The sequence below is a fragment of the Thalassophryne amazonica genome, chromosome 5 (assembly GCF_902500255.1).
Source record: "Thalassophryne amazonica chromosome 5, fThaAma1.1, whole genome shotgun sequence".
NCBI classification, from domain to species: domain Eukaryota; kingdom Metazoa; phylum Chordata; class Actinopteri; order Batrachoidiformes; family Batrachoididae; genus Thalassophryne; species Thalassophryne amazonica.
In genome coordinates this window covers 97,913,506-97,926,940 of record NC_047107.1, presented here as the reverse complement: position 1 = coordinate 97,926,940, position 13,435 = coordinate 97,913,506, and the positions used below count along the sequence as shown (strand labels likewise).

General features: G+C 38.0%; 1 protein-coding gene across 2 annotated transcripts in view; it reads left to right on the top strand.

Moving 5' to 3' along the window:
• The window catches only part of mfsd10 (major facilitator superfamily domain containing 10), a 31,600-nt gene that overhangs the window by 9,004 nt on the left and 9,161 nt on the right, over window positions 1-13,435 (top strand). The window contains exons 2-6 of one of the 2 annotated variants that reach the window (XM_034170955.1): window positions 1,765-1,983; window positions 11,353-11,449; window positions 11,603-11,706; window positions 11,865-12,023; window positions 12,370-12,555. In XM_034170955.1, coding sequence (XP_034026846.1) covers window positions 1,834-1,983; window positions 11,353-11,449; window positions 11,603-11,706; window positions 11,865-12,023; window positions 12,370-12,555 — 696 coding nt within the window. In that variant the 5' untranslated portion in view covers window positions 1,765-1,833. The remainder of the gene's footprint in view (window positions 1-1,764; window positions 1,984-11,352; window positions 11,450-11,602; window positions 11,707-11,864; window positions 12,024-12,369; window positions 12,556-13,435) is intronic. The other variant, XM_034170956.1, reaches the window with a different exon arrangement.

Here is a 13,435-nt window from a genome sequence, read left to right as displayed (position 1 = left end):
CGCGTTTGCACCCAGAACTCCGAACGGCAGGAAAGGTACCTCCACCTCTCGTTGGAACAGTAATCCAATAAACTAGCTCAGTCAAACAATATGTACTCTGTTTGCTTCGATATGTTACCTCTCCGGTTGAAACGATATCTCGGCGATGAGGTGGAGATGCCATCCTGCTGATATACCCCACTGATGATTGCCGTCAGCTGTCTCAGGTGATGGGTGACAGCTGTTACCGAGGCTGCTCCTGTGGGGCAGCGGCGCCCTCTGGTGCCTGGAGCCCGCACTCCAGGCAGGGCTCCCTCTGGTGGTGGTGGGCCAGCAGTACCTCCTCTTCAGCGGCCCACACAACAGTTCCTAGGGTTTTTAAGAGTAGAATGGGAGGCAGAGCCTTCAGCTTTCAGGCTCCTCTCCTCTGGAACCAGCTCCCAATTCGGATCAGAGAGACAGACACCCTCTCTACTTTTAAGATTAGGCTTAAAACCTTCCTTTTTGCTAAAGCTTATAGTTAGGGCTGGATCAGGTGACCCTGAACCATCCCTTAGTTATGCTGCTATAGACTTAGACTGCTGGGGGGTTCCCATGATGCACTGAGTGTTTCTTTCTCTTTTTGCTCTGTATGCACCACTCTGCATTTAATCATTAGTGATTGATCTCTGCTCCCCTCCACAGCATGTCTTTTTCCTGGTTCTCTCCCTCAGCCCCAACCAGTCCCAGCAGAAGACTGCCCCTCCCTGAGCCTGGTTCTGCTGGAGGTTTCTTCCTGTTAAAAGGGAGTTTTTCCTTCCCACTGTTGCCAAGTGCTTGCTCACAGGGGGTCGTTTTGACCGTTGGGGTTTTTCCATAATTATTGTATGGCTTTGCCTTGCAATATAAAGCGCCTTGGGGCAACTGTTTGTTGTGATTTGGCGCTATATATATAAAATTGATTTGATTTTGATTTAATCACTGGCATGCTTTGTGATGTCATCAAAGCACAAAGCTATGACCTCAACTTTGACCTTTCAAGGTCATCTAAGTGCAGAAAGTACATCTTTAAGCAGTTTCTTTATATAATCATTTAAAATATCTACTTTATGCAGTCAGGTCCATAAGTATTTGGACAGTGACCGTTTTTGTAACTTTACCTCTGTTCACCAGCACAGAGGAGAGGAGCTGAACATTGAAGGCTGATTTCACTGGAATGACTTTGTGTCAAATGAATGTTTCCTTACATAGACTCAAATGAGGATCATCTCTTGCATTGTATGGGAATGTCAGCTTCAACATTTTGGGCATGTGGGGTGTTTCTCTGGGCGTGATCCAGCATGCAGGTGCCTCATTGTTGACAACCCCAATGACTGGAAAAAGTCAAGGAAATTTCCACATTGGAGAGGGGTGTGTGTGTGTGTGTGTGTCAATCAGTTAATCGATCCATTGATAGATGTACGTTGTGGATTGTATGTTTTATTTTAGCTAGATTTAAAAAAAAAACTGCTTTTTCTTGGGGGTGTCTCCTCCCACACATCATGTGGGCATGTCACACAGTGCAGACAAGCTCAGTGGGAGTGTCACAGACCAAACTGGAGTCCAGATATGGACTTCTGTCTCACAAGTCACAAAAGTGTGAAACAAACTCTTAAAGGCCCTAAAAAATTAGCTTATAATAAATTTTATATGCACAAATGTACTTTGAAGATGTTTGACATGAAACCTCAACCATATTTAACTGTACTACATACAAAACTCATTTTATACCATATAATTTAATGTGTTTCATTTCTTTAATTTCAGTGGGCGTAGCAGTTATCAGTCTATAGGTGGTACATTTGATAAGAAGAAACACTGTATCCAGTTTAAGGCATGCCAACTAAAAAGTCGTTTGAGGATGGAGCCTCGTTCTCATCCAAGGTCATCAACATTGTGTTTTTCATCCTCCTGCTGGACCTTCTGGGATTTACATTAATTTTACCTCTCCTGCCATCAATTTTGGACCACTATGCTCAAACAGAGGTGAGGGCGTTCTCTTGCTCTAGTACAATAATGCACTGATGGAACGTGTCAAAGTAGATATGACCATAGTTAGTTGTTTATAAAGAAGAAAAATTTCATCTGTTTATGTATTCAAATATTTTACCCGCCATACAGGTTGGGAAAAATATGGATGCCAAACATAAAACACCAGGTACGCCTTGTAATTTTTTTATGGAGGACGGTAGCCAGTTATCTGCTGAAATAGTTGTTAAACTGTTGGCCAACCATGGAATGTAAATGGTCATCTTTGTCATCATCGATTGGTACATTAACATTTAACCCTCAGGTGACTGAGTGAGGTCATTTATGACACCGGGCATGTATTTTTGTGCACCATTTTTCTAATTTTGATCAGAAAAAAGTTTCCTGCCATGAATTTGTTCAGCTATTTGTCCTGCATGTGTTCATAGAATTTTGCAAGTATCGCCCAATCCATGTGGTAAATATAATGCAAAGTTTTGCGGGGTCACTTATGACCCCCAGGCGATCTATGAGATTTTTGACATTATGGCTTCAGATGATATTGTAATTTGTATTTTACTGTTTTGCCAGGAAGCATGGCAAACAGACCTGCAATAGCAATATTTACAGCTGTACAAGCACTGAGACTGTTTTTTGATACCCAGAGTGAGGATGAATATGATGATTGACAAATATATTAGAGAGTGAAATAAATATGGAGAACCCTAAAATGATAATTTATATAGAAGAATTCCTATGTAAAGTCAATGCGGTCATAAATAACCCCACTCGGCCATTAGTCACTAAAATAGCTTGGTCATTTGAGGGTTAAAAATGTATTATTCTAGTGGTTTTGAGCAGTAAAGCTTTGCACAATCACCTATGTTGGCTGTTGAGTTGCCATAAATGAATGAATAACTTGTATTTCACTGTTATTTTTGTCGGAGGACGTTAGAGCAAATTACATTAATTAATTCCGGTACTCACTGTACTGTTTAGGTGACAATGTTTGTTGAAAACGTTAACGCCTAACTCATAAGTGAGGTTTCTTCAAAAACAAAAAGATTTTGGTGTTGCAAAAACTAAGTCATAATGTCTTGGCTAAAATCATCAGTGTGCCTCCTGGCAAGGTCAGGCCTGGATTATACGTTCATTCATTTATACAGCTTCTCTCTGTGTGACTCATCTTTGATGCTGTAAGCCGAAGCAGCAGACACTTGTTTCATAAAAAGTTGTTGAAAGTTGTTTATTCAAGTCACAGAAAACTATAACCCCTTCAGAGTTATTTTGGGCCTCTTGGTGGCTTCCCTCACTTGTCTCCGTGTGTGGTCACCAGGGATGCTTGTAATGCTTTGCTTAGTAACGCGTTACTCTAATCTGCTTTTTTCAGTAACGAGTAATCTAATGTTAGTATTTCCAAATCAGTAATCAGATTAAAATTACTTCTCCAAGTCAATGTGCGTTACTATTTTTGTCATTTTTATACAGTATAAATCAGACGTGCCTGATCAGTTGACGGCAGAGATCGTGTCGGTTGATCACCGCATTAAAACTGCCCCGTGGGCAAAGCAGCTCCAAGTTCAAAACACAGTTGTCGTCTCTCAAAGCGCGGTGATGGCAGCACACGTGAACTGAGTTTTACTAAGACCATTTTTGCGCTTTTCTTCCTTTAAAACTCTGAGCTGCTCTGTGAGTGTCCTCGCAGGTCTTCAGCTATTTTTAGCGAGGACACTCACAGAGCAGCTAATGTTCTTTTTCCATCCAAGTTTCTTTCTTTCATGATGTAAAAAATGCTGCTAAATTTTTTTTACCTGTCAATCTGGTCGTGCTTTCTCAGAACGCTGAGAAAGGCCGGCGTCTGGTGCAGCTGGAAAATAGAGTGGCTGAATTGGAGCAGTACACCAGAATCAACGACGTCATCATCACAGGTCTTCACATCAAACCACGGTCCTATGCACGGGCGGTAACAGATGAGAGCGGAGGGGAGCCCAGTGAACAGGTCAGCTCTGTGGAAAAACAGGTTGCTGATTTCCTCCTATCTAAAGGTATAGAAATGGATTTAAACAACATTGAAGCGTGCCACCCTCTGCCCCAGAGAAATGACGGTGATAAACGAACCGTCATCATGAGATTCATCAACAGAAAACACAAAACAGCACTGTTAAAACAAGGAAGAAGACTGAAAGGGACAAACGTATTCATCAATGAACATCTCACCAAACGGAATGCCGACATCGCCAGGAAAGCACGCTTCTTAAAGAAACAGGGAAAAATCCAGCACACATGGACTTCAAACTGTAAAATATTCATCAAACTGAACGGATCACCAGAACAAGCAAAAGTCATGGCAATAAGGAACATCGAGGAGCTGGACAAATATGAACAATAGGTATGAGGACTCAAACACATCACAGCACCATGATGCAGACTGGAGCAACCCACTCATCCACATCATCTACACCCGGAGACAAGAGAGACATAATGACTAAGGATAATGATCCGTTTATTTCTGCCCAGGAGCTCTGTCTAGATACATTTAATTATAATAACTCTGCTAACCACCCCTTCGAATCTGAAAATGATCCTGATACCTTTTTCAGTGAGAATATTGTGAGACAGTCCAAATATTTTACAGAAGAACAATTCAAAAATTATAAAATCAATGATGAAGATTTTTCAATTATACATTTCAACAGCAGAAGTCTTTCTCGTAATCTGTCCACTATTAATGATTGTTTGAAAACATCCAAAAAATGTTTTTCAGTTATTGCAATTTCAGAAACATGGTTAAATGAGGATAATAAAGATCTGGTATATCTTGATGGTTATGAATTGTTCCTGGTTAATAAGCAGACGAGAAGGGGCGGAGGCGTTGCATTGTTTGTAAGGTCAGATTATAACTGTAAACTCATTAACAACATGTCATTTACAGTGGACATCACGGAATATGTTACCATAGAAATTACATCTATAAACTCCAAAAACATAGTTGTTAGTTGCATTTACAGAGCTCCTGGGACAAATATTGACACCTTTGAAGACATTATCTTAGGAATGTACAACAAAATCAACAGAAATAAGCATTTATTTGTCTGTGGAGATTTCAATATAGATTTTTTTAAACCCTCACAATCATCCACAAATTACCTCATTTATAAACACCTTGTACTGTTTAGGACTGTTTCCAACCATCATTCATCCTAGCAGAATAACTATGGATACAACAACTCTCATTGACAATATTTTAACTAACGTTATATCCGGTAATCTTAGTGGGGGACTACTGGTCAGTGATATCAGTGATCACTTGCCAGTTTTCTCAGTCTTTGCATTGGAGGGTTGTTGTATGTATCGAAGCAATATCAAATTCATGAGTAGAAAAGTAACACCTGAAACAATTGATAATTTAAGGGAGGATTTATCAAGTCAGAATTGGTCAGATGTTTTTGTTGATGATGTTGACAGGTCATATGATGCTTTCATTTCCATTTTTTTCCAGTTTGTATAATAAACACTGTCCATTTGTTGACAAAATATATAGAAATCAATATAGCAACAAACCATGGATAACTAAGGGACTTCAGAGGGCATGTAAAAAGAAAAACGTACTATATAAACAATTCATAAAACTACGAACTAAGGAAGCTGAAAGTAAGTATAAAACATATAAGAATAAGTTAATCAATATCATGAGACTCAGTAAAAAAACATATAATGAGTTACTTGTCAAAAATAGAAATAACATCAAAAACACATGGAACATATTAAATGAAATAGTAAAAAAGAATAGAGTAACTAGAGATTATCCTTCATTTTTTCAGAGTAACAACTACATCACAATTGATAACGACGAGTCTATTGCTGAACACTTTAATGAATACTTCGTTAATGTGGGTAAAAATCTTGCCAGTAAAATTGACTCATCAACTAATAACTTCTGGGTAAATAATTCAACGTTTAACAAATCTGTTTCAATGTTCATTGGTGGTACTCATGAAAGGGAAATACTTGCTCTGGTTCATGGTTCAAAAAGTAAGAAATCGACTGATTTTAATAATTTGGATATGGATTTATTAAAAAAAGTTATTGATTGTATAGTAAAACAGTTCAATTATATTTGCAATATGTCACTAAGTACTGGTAAATTTCCTTCTCAAATGAAAATAGCCAAAGTAATTCCTCTGTTTAAAACTGGTGACAAACACACATTTTCTAATTATAGACCTATATCACTCCTGCCACAATTTTCCAAAATTTTGGAAAAAAAATTTGCTAAAAGATTAAATGATTATTTACTGAAGCATAACATCATTTGTGAAGAACAATATGGATTCAGAAGGTCTCGAACTACATCACATGCTTTGATGGACTTTGTGGAAAGTATAGCAACTGCAGTTGACAATAAACAATACACAATAAGTGTTTTTTTTTTTTTTTTGATTTACAGAAAGCATTTGACACAATTAACCATGGAATACTATTAAGTAAACTGCAGAAATATGGAATCAGAGGTCTGGCATATGAATGGATAGCTAGTTATTTACAAGGCAGATTTCAGTATGTTCAATTCAATAATACAAATTCTGAACTCGGATGTCACATGTGGGGTGCCGCAGGGCTCAGTGCTGGGTCCTTTGTTGTTTATAATCTATATAAATGATATAAGTTGGGTGTCGAGTTCACTGAGATGTGTCCTTTTTGCGGATGATACAACTGTGTTCTGTAGCGGTGAAAATCTTGAACAGCTTCTGGACATAGTGGAGAAAGAACTGGAAAAATTTAAGGTTTGGTTTGACGCTAATAAGTTGTCACTCAACCTTGGGAAAACTAAATGTATTATATTTGGAAATAAACAGGCACCCAAATGTAAAAATGTAACTATAAACAATAAGGAAATTGAGTTAGTAACAGAGAATAAATTTTTAGGTGTTATAATTGATAATAAACTTAGCTGGAAACCACATATAAATTATGTGAAATCAAAATTGTCAAAAAACTATAGCCATTTTGTATAAAGCCAAAGACCTACTGCCGCAAGAAGGGTTACTTACTTTATATCATTCTCTGATGGTACCATATATGACATATTGTGTTGAGTCATGGGGAAACACTTACAAATCAAATACCAATCCAATATTCCTTTTGCAAAAACGAGCCATACGAATCATCTGCAATAAACAATATCGTGAACCAACTCATTCTCTGTTTGTGTCTTTAAATTTATTAAAATTCATTGATTTGGTCGATTACATTACAATTCAAACTTTATTTCGAGCGAAAAACCAAGCCTTACCGAGACATGTCCAGAGTCTGTTCCGATTGAGGGAATCCAGATATAGTTTAAGAGGTTGTGCAGTTTTTATGAAACCACCAGTAAGAACAAATGTAAAGGGTTTTTGTGTGTCTGTGGTTGGGGTGAGGAAATGGAACAAATGTTCAACAGAGGTTAGAATGAGTAGTACCTTAGTGAGATTTAAGAAACTACTCAAAAAGAACATTATGTCTAAGTATCATAAAGAAGCAAATATAATTTGATTTATATGGAATGTTCAATTTATAAGTGGGACTTATTGTATATTTGAATGTGTGGGTATGTATATGCGTATGTAGATATATAGATATGGGTAGGTGTATATGTATATAAGTGACTGTGTATATGTATGTTTGTAAAGTATATACGTATGTATATAGGTAGATATGGCACAGCCCAAGCAGAGGGTTGCCCCCAAGAGCCTGGTCTGCTTGAGGTTTCTTCCTTATAGGGAGTTTTTCCTCACCACAGTTGCCTAGTGCTTGCTCTGGGGGTTGGTAAGGTTAGTCCTTACTGGCGTAAAGTGCCTTGATTCGACTTTCTTGTGATCTGGTACTATATAAATATAATTATAAGTGAATAGTATTGTATAATAAAAATGTTATTGTGCTGTTTTGCACCTGTCTTAAAGTAACCCTGAGAATGTACTTGTTATTCAACTTTGTTTTAGCATGCTGGGGTCAGTCTGACCTGGGAGTGAAGAGCTGGATGTACTTGTTATTATTCACAACTTTGTTTTTGTTGCTATTGTGTTGCTATTGACGACTGCGCTGAAGAGATGTTTTTGCAAGAGGAAATACCTTTTTGATGCCTGTTGATTAAAGAAATTATGTGCGCCAGGGAGTTTGAAATGGCCACTCACCCTCCCTTTGCGCACACACTAGAAAAGAGGAGGCAGAGCCATGCTCCGATAGAGTCTGCTGCGGGTTTGCCCAGCTGGTTGACAAGCGCACTCTGCCGAAGGTGTTGGCTCTCCACCTTAAAGGCGTCATGGTAAGAGAGAAAGAGATGTTTCATGCGCTGCAAACACTTGTGCTTGATGTAACTGCTTTTGTGGGGAATAAATATACGCCTGTTTGTTCTAGCAAAATGCAGTCTGTGTGATCATTTCTGTGTGCCGATCTGACCGAACCTTGTTTCAAAACAAGTATATTGATGTGTATGTCTGTGTGTAGACATGTAGTAGTGAATTTATATTTATGTAAATATGACTGATTAGAATTGTTGGACTTGTACTAGCAGGGGTGGGCGCTAATAAGCTTTGCTTCAGCCCACACCCTTTCGGACTCACTAGTTTTGTCTGTTTGTTTGTGGAATTGTTCATTTTTTTCTATTTGAATATTTTGTGTGCCGAATAAAACTTTGTCAAACTAATGCCTGACTGAAATCTGCTGAACCAGATCCTTTGTCCGTTAAACCTTCGGCAACAGATAACCCACCTTTGTTGCCTTGTGAAGAAACAGGATAAGGAAAAAGGAACTGATTCTGACTTTGGTCATTTCATGCAATAAATTGTGGTCGTGCTTTCGATGATCTCATGTTGTGAACATTGTCACACTGTGGTGCTATATAAGCAACCTGAAACTGGATGTTCTCTGTACTTTCTACAGAATGCACATGCTGTACTCTGTATGACTACCTTGAAGCTTCAACTACTAAAAATCTTAGAAAACCACTTGCTTGGTGTTTCGCTTGCTGTCTTTTGTCAGAAGGTTTTTGGTAAATTTTCTTGACATAAATTGCAAGTTTTGCCATTACAGTGCTGTCAACAGTTAAGTATGAGGTCACGAAAGACTGTCTTTATTTTTTATAAAATAAGTATTTATGTTCATTGAAGTCAAGAAAGACTGGCGTTCTTTCATGTTTTATGAAAACTTTTTTCAGGAAGTAGTATTTAAGTTCGATTTAAAATGTCAGGACATATATTGTTTATGCTGCATTTACACATGGGCAGGACAAATGTCATACTTATGTCATTCGTGGCACATTCCTGACATTCTTAACGTAATTTCATCTGAATAGGTTTTGTCGGTGCAGGATATTCATTATTTTCGTTGAGCATGTTTTTTGCTGTCAAAAAATCTTCCACGAATGTCTAGCACCACCCTCATTTTGCCCCATGTCGTGGAGTTCGCAACTGAGTGTGTTTAGTGGTGATCCTTAACAGAGCATGACAGCATTCGTAGAGGTTCCTGTGATGTTTCTTGGAGCCCAAACTGTCACGCGTTGTTACAAACTGACACAGAAACTATCAGGTTTTGACGCGAATTGTAACGCGGCTTCACATTTCACTGCGCGCCACTACAAATCAATGTTTTCTCTCACATGTGCACAATTAAACCATGCTACACCGCAAGAAGGACAGAGTCCGCTAAGTCTCATTCCAGTGCTCCTCAGCGCTCTCCTGCAGGTGTTCCACCTGCTGTTGTGCCTGATGTTCAGGAGAACGAAACGAGTCTGAGCCAGAGGAGAGCCGCGTGCAGCCAGACATATGGCTCTCTACGTCTCCTCCTCTTCCGCAACAGCATGGAACATTATTATTGACCGTGCATAATGATTCATGATAATATGCCAGTGATACGTGCCATTAATCGTAACGCGTGGTAACAGGTTGCAACAATTCCTGAGGACTCCTGACATCTCTGCTCCAAATCGTCACATTCATGGTCAGCGGCCAAGAATGCATACTTCGTGGTATTCATGACTTCTTGTAATGTGTAAACGCAGCATGACTTTCCAATGCACTTCTGATAAAGTGAGAATTGGCAAAAGTGGTCATCATTGTCATGTTGAGGTGACGGCGTGGGGTGGGGGTGTTGTCGGCAGCTGCTTAAAATAACTAATAAAGTACCTAGTAATTAACTTTGTTACTTTTAAAATTGAGTAATCAGTAAAGTAACTCAGTTACCTTTTCAAGGGTTAATCAGTAATTGGATAACTTTTTCAAAGTAACTGTGGTAACACTGGTGGTCACTCAGTTTTTGAGGATGGTCTGCTTCTTGCCAGACATGTCACATTGTGTCCAACTCATATGTAACACTTAAATTTGACACTTTTTAACTGCTGACAATGAAAAAAAAATGGTAAATGCCTAGTTGTGAAACAGTTCAACAGCAAATTGGTCCAATTTATGAAAAGTGTGACCACACACAAAAAATTTCAGCAGCTCCACCATTCATACTTTTTGGACATGATTAACTTCAAATTAAACATTGGCAGTGTGCAGTAGGTGGTCATATATAGTAGTATTTGCTTTCAATTCAAGTACTGTAAAAGCTAAAATAGCAATAATCTCAGTGTCCGATATATTTGGAGCTAACTTTTGCAGCTATGGATAGTCACCAGGGCTATGAGTAGAGGTGACTGCAAAGTGTCAGCTTTTGCACAAAATGTCCTGTCCTACAAAGGCAGTGTCCAATGGAATGTTTTGCCAACTATGGTGAGGGAGGCCCCAAGCTTTAAAGCTTTCAAAAGTTACTTAAAGGAGTGGCTCAGATCAAATAAAAAATGTGAACATCATGAATTCAATTGTAGAAACTAAGAAGAACCTTAGGCAAATGTGCGATGCATCACAGCACTTTGTTATTGTTTTTAAAATATACAAATGCATGAAATTAGATTTGTAAATTAATTACGGTAAGTTATTCAAATTGTATTGTAATTGTAGTGATTTTGTAGTTTTTTTTTTTTTTAATCTGTGTGCCCTCCTTCCACTGAGTTTGTGTTAGAGAACCGCATGTCCTTTGTCGTTCTCTTCAGTTCTTTTTTGTCCTCTTCTGTCTTTTGTGCAGTCTTGTTGCTGTAGTAGTTAGTGACCCCTATGTACTGTAGTTGTATTGTAAGTTTCTGTGATGTCTGTGTGCTTTTATTGTTAATTATTTGTTAATTCTTACATCAGCCTATCAGGGACTACAGATGGAAATTAGCCTACAGCTAAAATCTGTCATTTATATATTGTATATGTTCATTAATATGTACTGTCCCTTTTAAATAAATAAATAAGAAAAATGGATAACTTTGGTTTGTGGATGTGTATGCAGACTTCTTTTGTGGTCTTGTGTTTTGTCACTGTGCAGGATGTGGCGTATCAATCCCTGCAGAGCATTATAGACTGGTTCAGGGAGGTCGTTGGAATTCCTATGGAAAAGAAGTACAACAGCGTGCTGTTTGGAGGCATGCAATCTCCTTTTGGCTTGATTTTACACTTTACGAGAGTTTTTTTTTTTTTTAGATTGCATGATGGCCAAATTGTACAATTTAAGCAATGCAAAGCGTGTGCCACTTTCTAGGCAGTCTAATGAATGTGCCCCTCAATGTGTCTTTCAGGTTTGATTGGTTCACTCTTTTCTCTACTTCAGTTCCTGTCATCACCCATAACTGGGGCTTTGTCAGACTTTCATGGTAGAAAACCCCTACTTCTCCTTACCACAGTGAGTATAAAGACATAACTATGTTGTACATACCGTATAAGCTAGTGTGTGTGTGCATATGTGTGTCTTCATCTTCCTTTTGTCGTTAGTCTTTATTCTTTTGGCTCTTTGTCGTTAGTCTTTATTCTTTTGGCTCTAATTGGGCACCTTGTGTTTAGTTAGGGCTGATGTGCTCCTATGCGGTCTGGGTCGTTTCCCGGAGCTTCAGCATGTTCCTTTTGTTCCGAGTAATTGGGGGCATTTGTAAGGGCAACGTCAGCCTCTGCACTGCCATTGTGGCCGACTTGCCTTGCCCAAAAGCACGGAATCGTGGCATGGTAGGCACAGACTTTTATGACTATAAAAGAAAATGTATTTTTAAAATGCAATATATTAAAATGCAATTATGTGATTTTGTGTGTTCAATCATTTACCATAGTCCCTGATATTAAAATACCAAACAGTTTTTCTGCCTTTCCTCTCAACTCCTATTTATTTTCCAGTCTAATATTACTGTAAGAATACAGTAGTACTCTGTCACATTTATTACAGCTTGGACAGCTGCACCACTTCAGCTTCACATCTTGCTTTATTAAATGTCATTTTTTGTTGTTTTTAATCTTACTTTGGGAAAGACATTCAACTAAATGTCACAGATGTAAGTATAATTTTATTGTGATGCAGGCTATGATCGGTGTTGCGTTCTCATTGGGCTTCACCGTGGGACCTCTGATGGGTGCTTACTTTGCTCTCAGTGCTAGAACAGGCAATGTGTTCTACCACAGTCCAGCCCTGCTGGCTTTGACCTTCAGTACTGCAGATCTGATCTTCATTTGGCTCATGCTGCCAGAGACTCTGAAAAATAACAAGGTTAGACATGCAAACACAAATCATTCCCACTACAAATCAAGAAGATTCCAGGTTTTGCAAAAAAATTATTTTTTTTTTTAATTTCATTCATTTAAAAGAAAAAAAAAAACTGAATAACAGAAATAACAAAACTTTACAAACCCTTGAATGAAAAGGAGCAGATTGGAAGAACAAGTCTTATATTTTCTGGCCCTTTTTTACAATACAACCCTACAACATCAAGCATCATCAATCAACACAATCCAACAGACCACATTTCTGTGACTCCGTCACATGCCACCGACCCATTTCATAATTTTAACCATTATTTATTTATAAGATTACATCCCTAACAGATCACACTCCAAACCTCAAACATTCTAAACATTATTAACAGATTACATTTTTGGCTTTGTCACAGCCCACTGACTTATTTCATAGTTTCATACTTACGAAATAATTTAAGCAACCTTGATTCTTTGATTTCTTTGCGACCTTGATTCTTTGATTTCTTTGCTGAGGTTGTTCCATAATTTTACACCATTCACTGCAATACTCCGTTCCTTTATCTTGGTTCTGAATCTTGGTTTTTTAAAGACTTCTATGCCTTTCAAATTATCGCAATTATATTCGCTTGGTACATTGTTTGTAATAATCTCAAATCAACTAAATCATGAAATTTAAGTACCGTATACTTAATGAACTATGGACTAGATGGGTCTCTAAAACGACTATTGCTAATCACTTTTAAAGCTCTTTTCTGCAAAATAAATAAAGGTTGCGTGTAAGTTGTACATGTTGATCCCCAGACTTCTACACAATAAGTCAAATATGGAACAATCAATGAATTGTACAGTTAGTAATCCATAACTATTTAATGAATATTTAACTTTATGCAAAA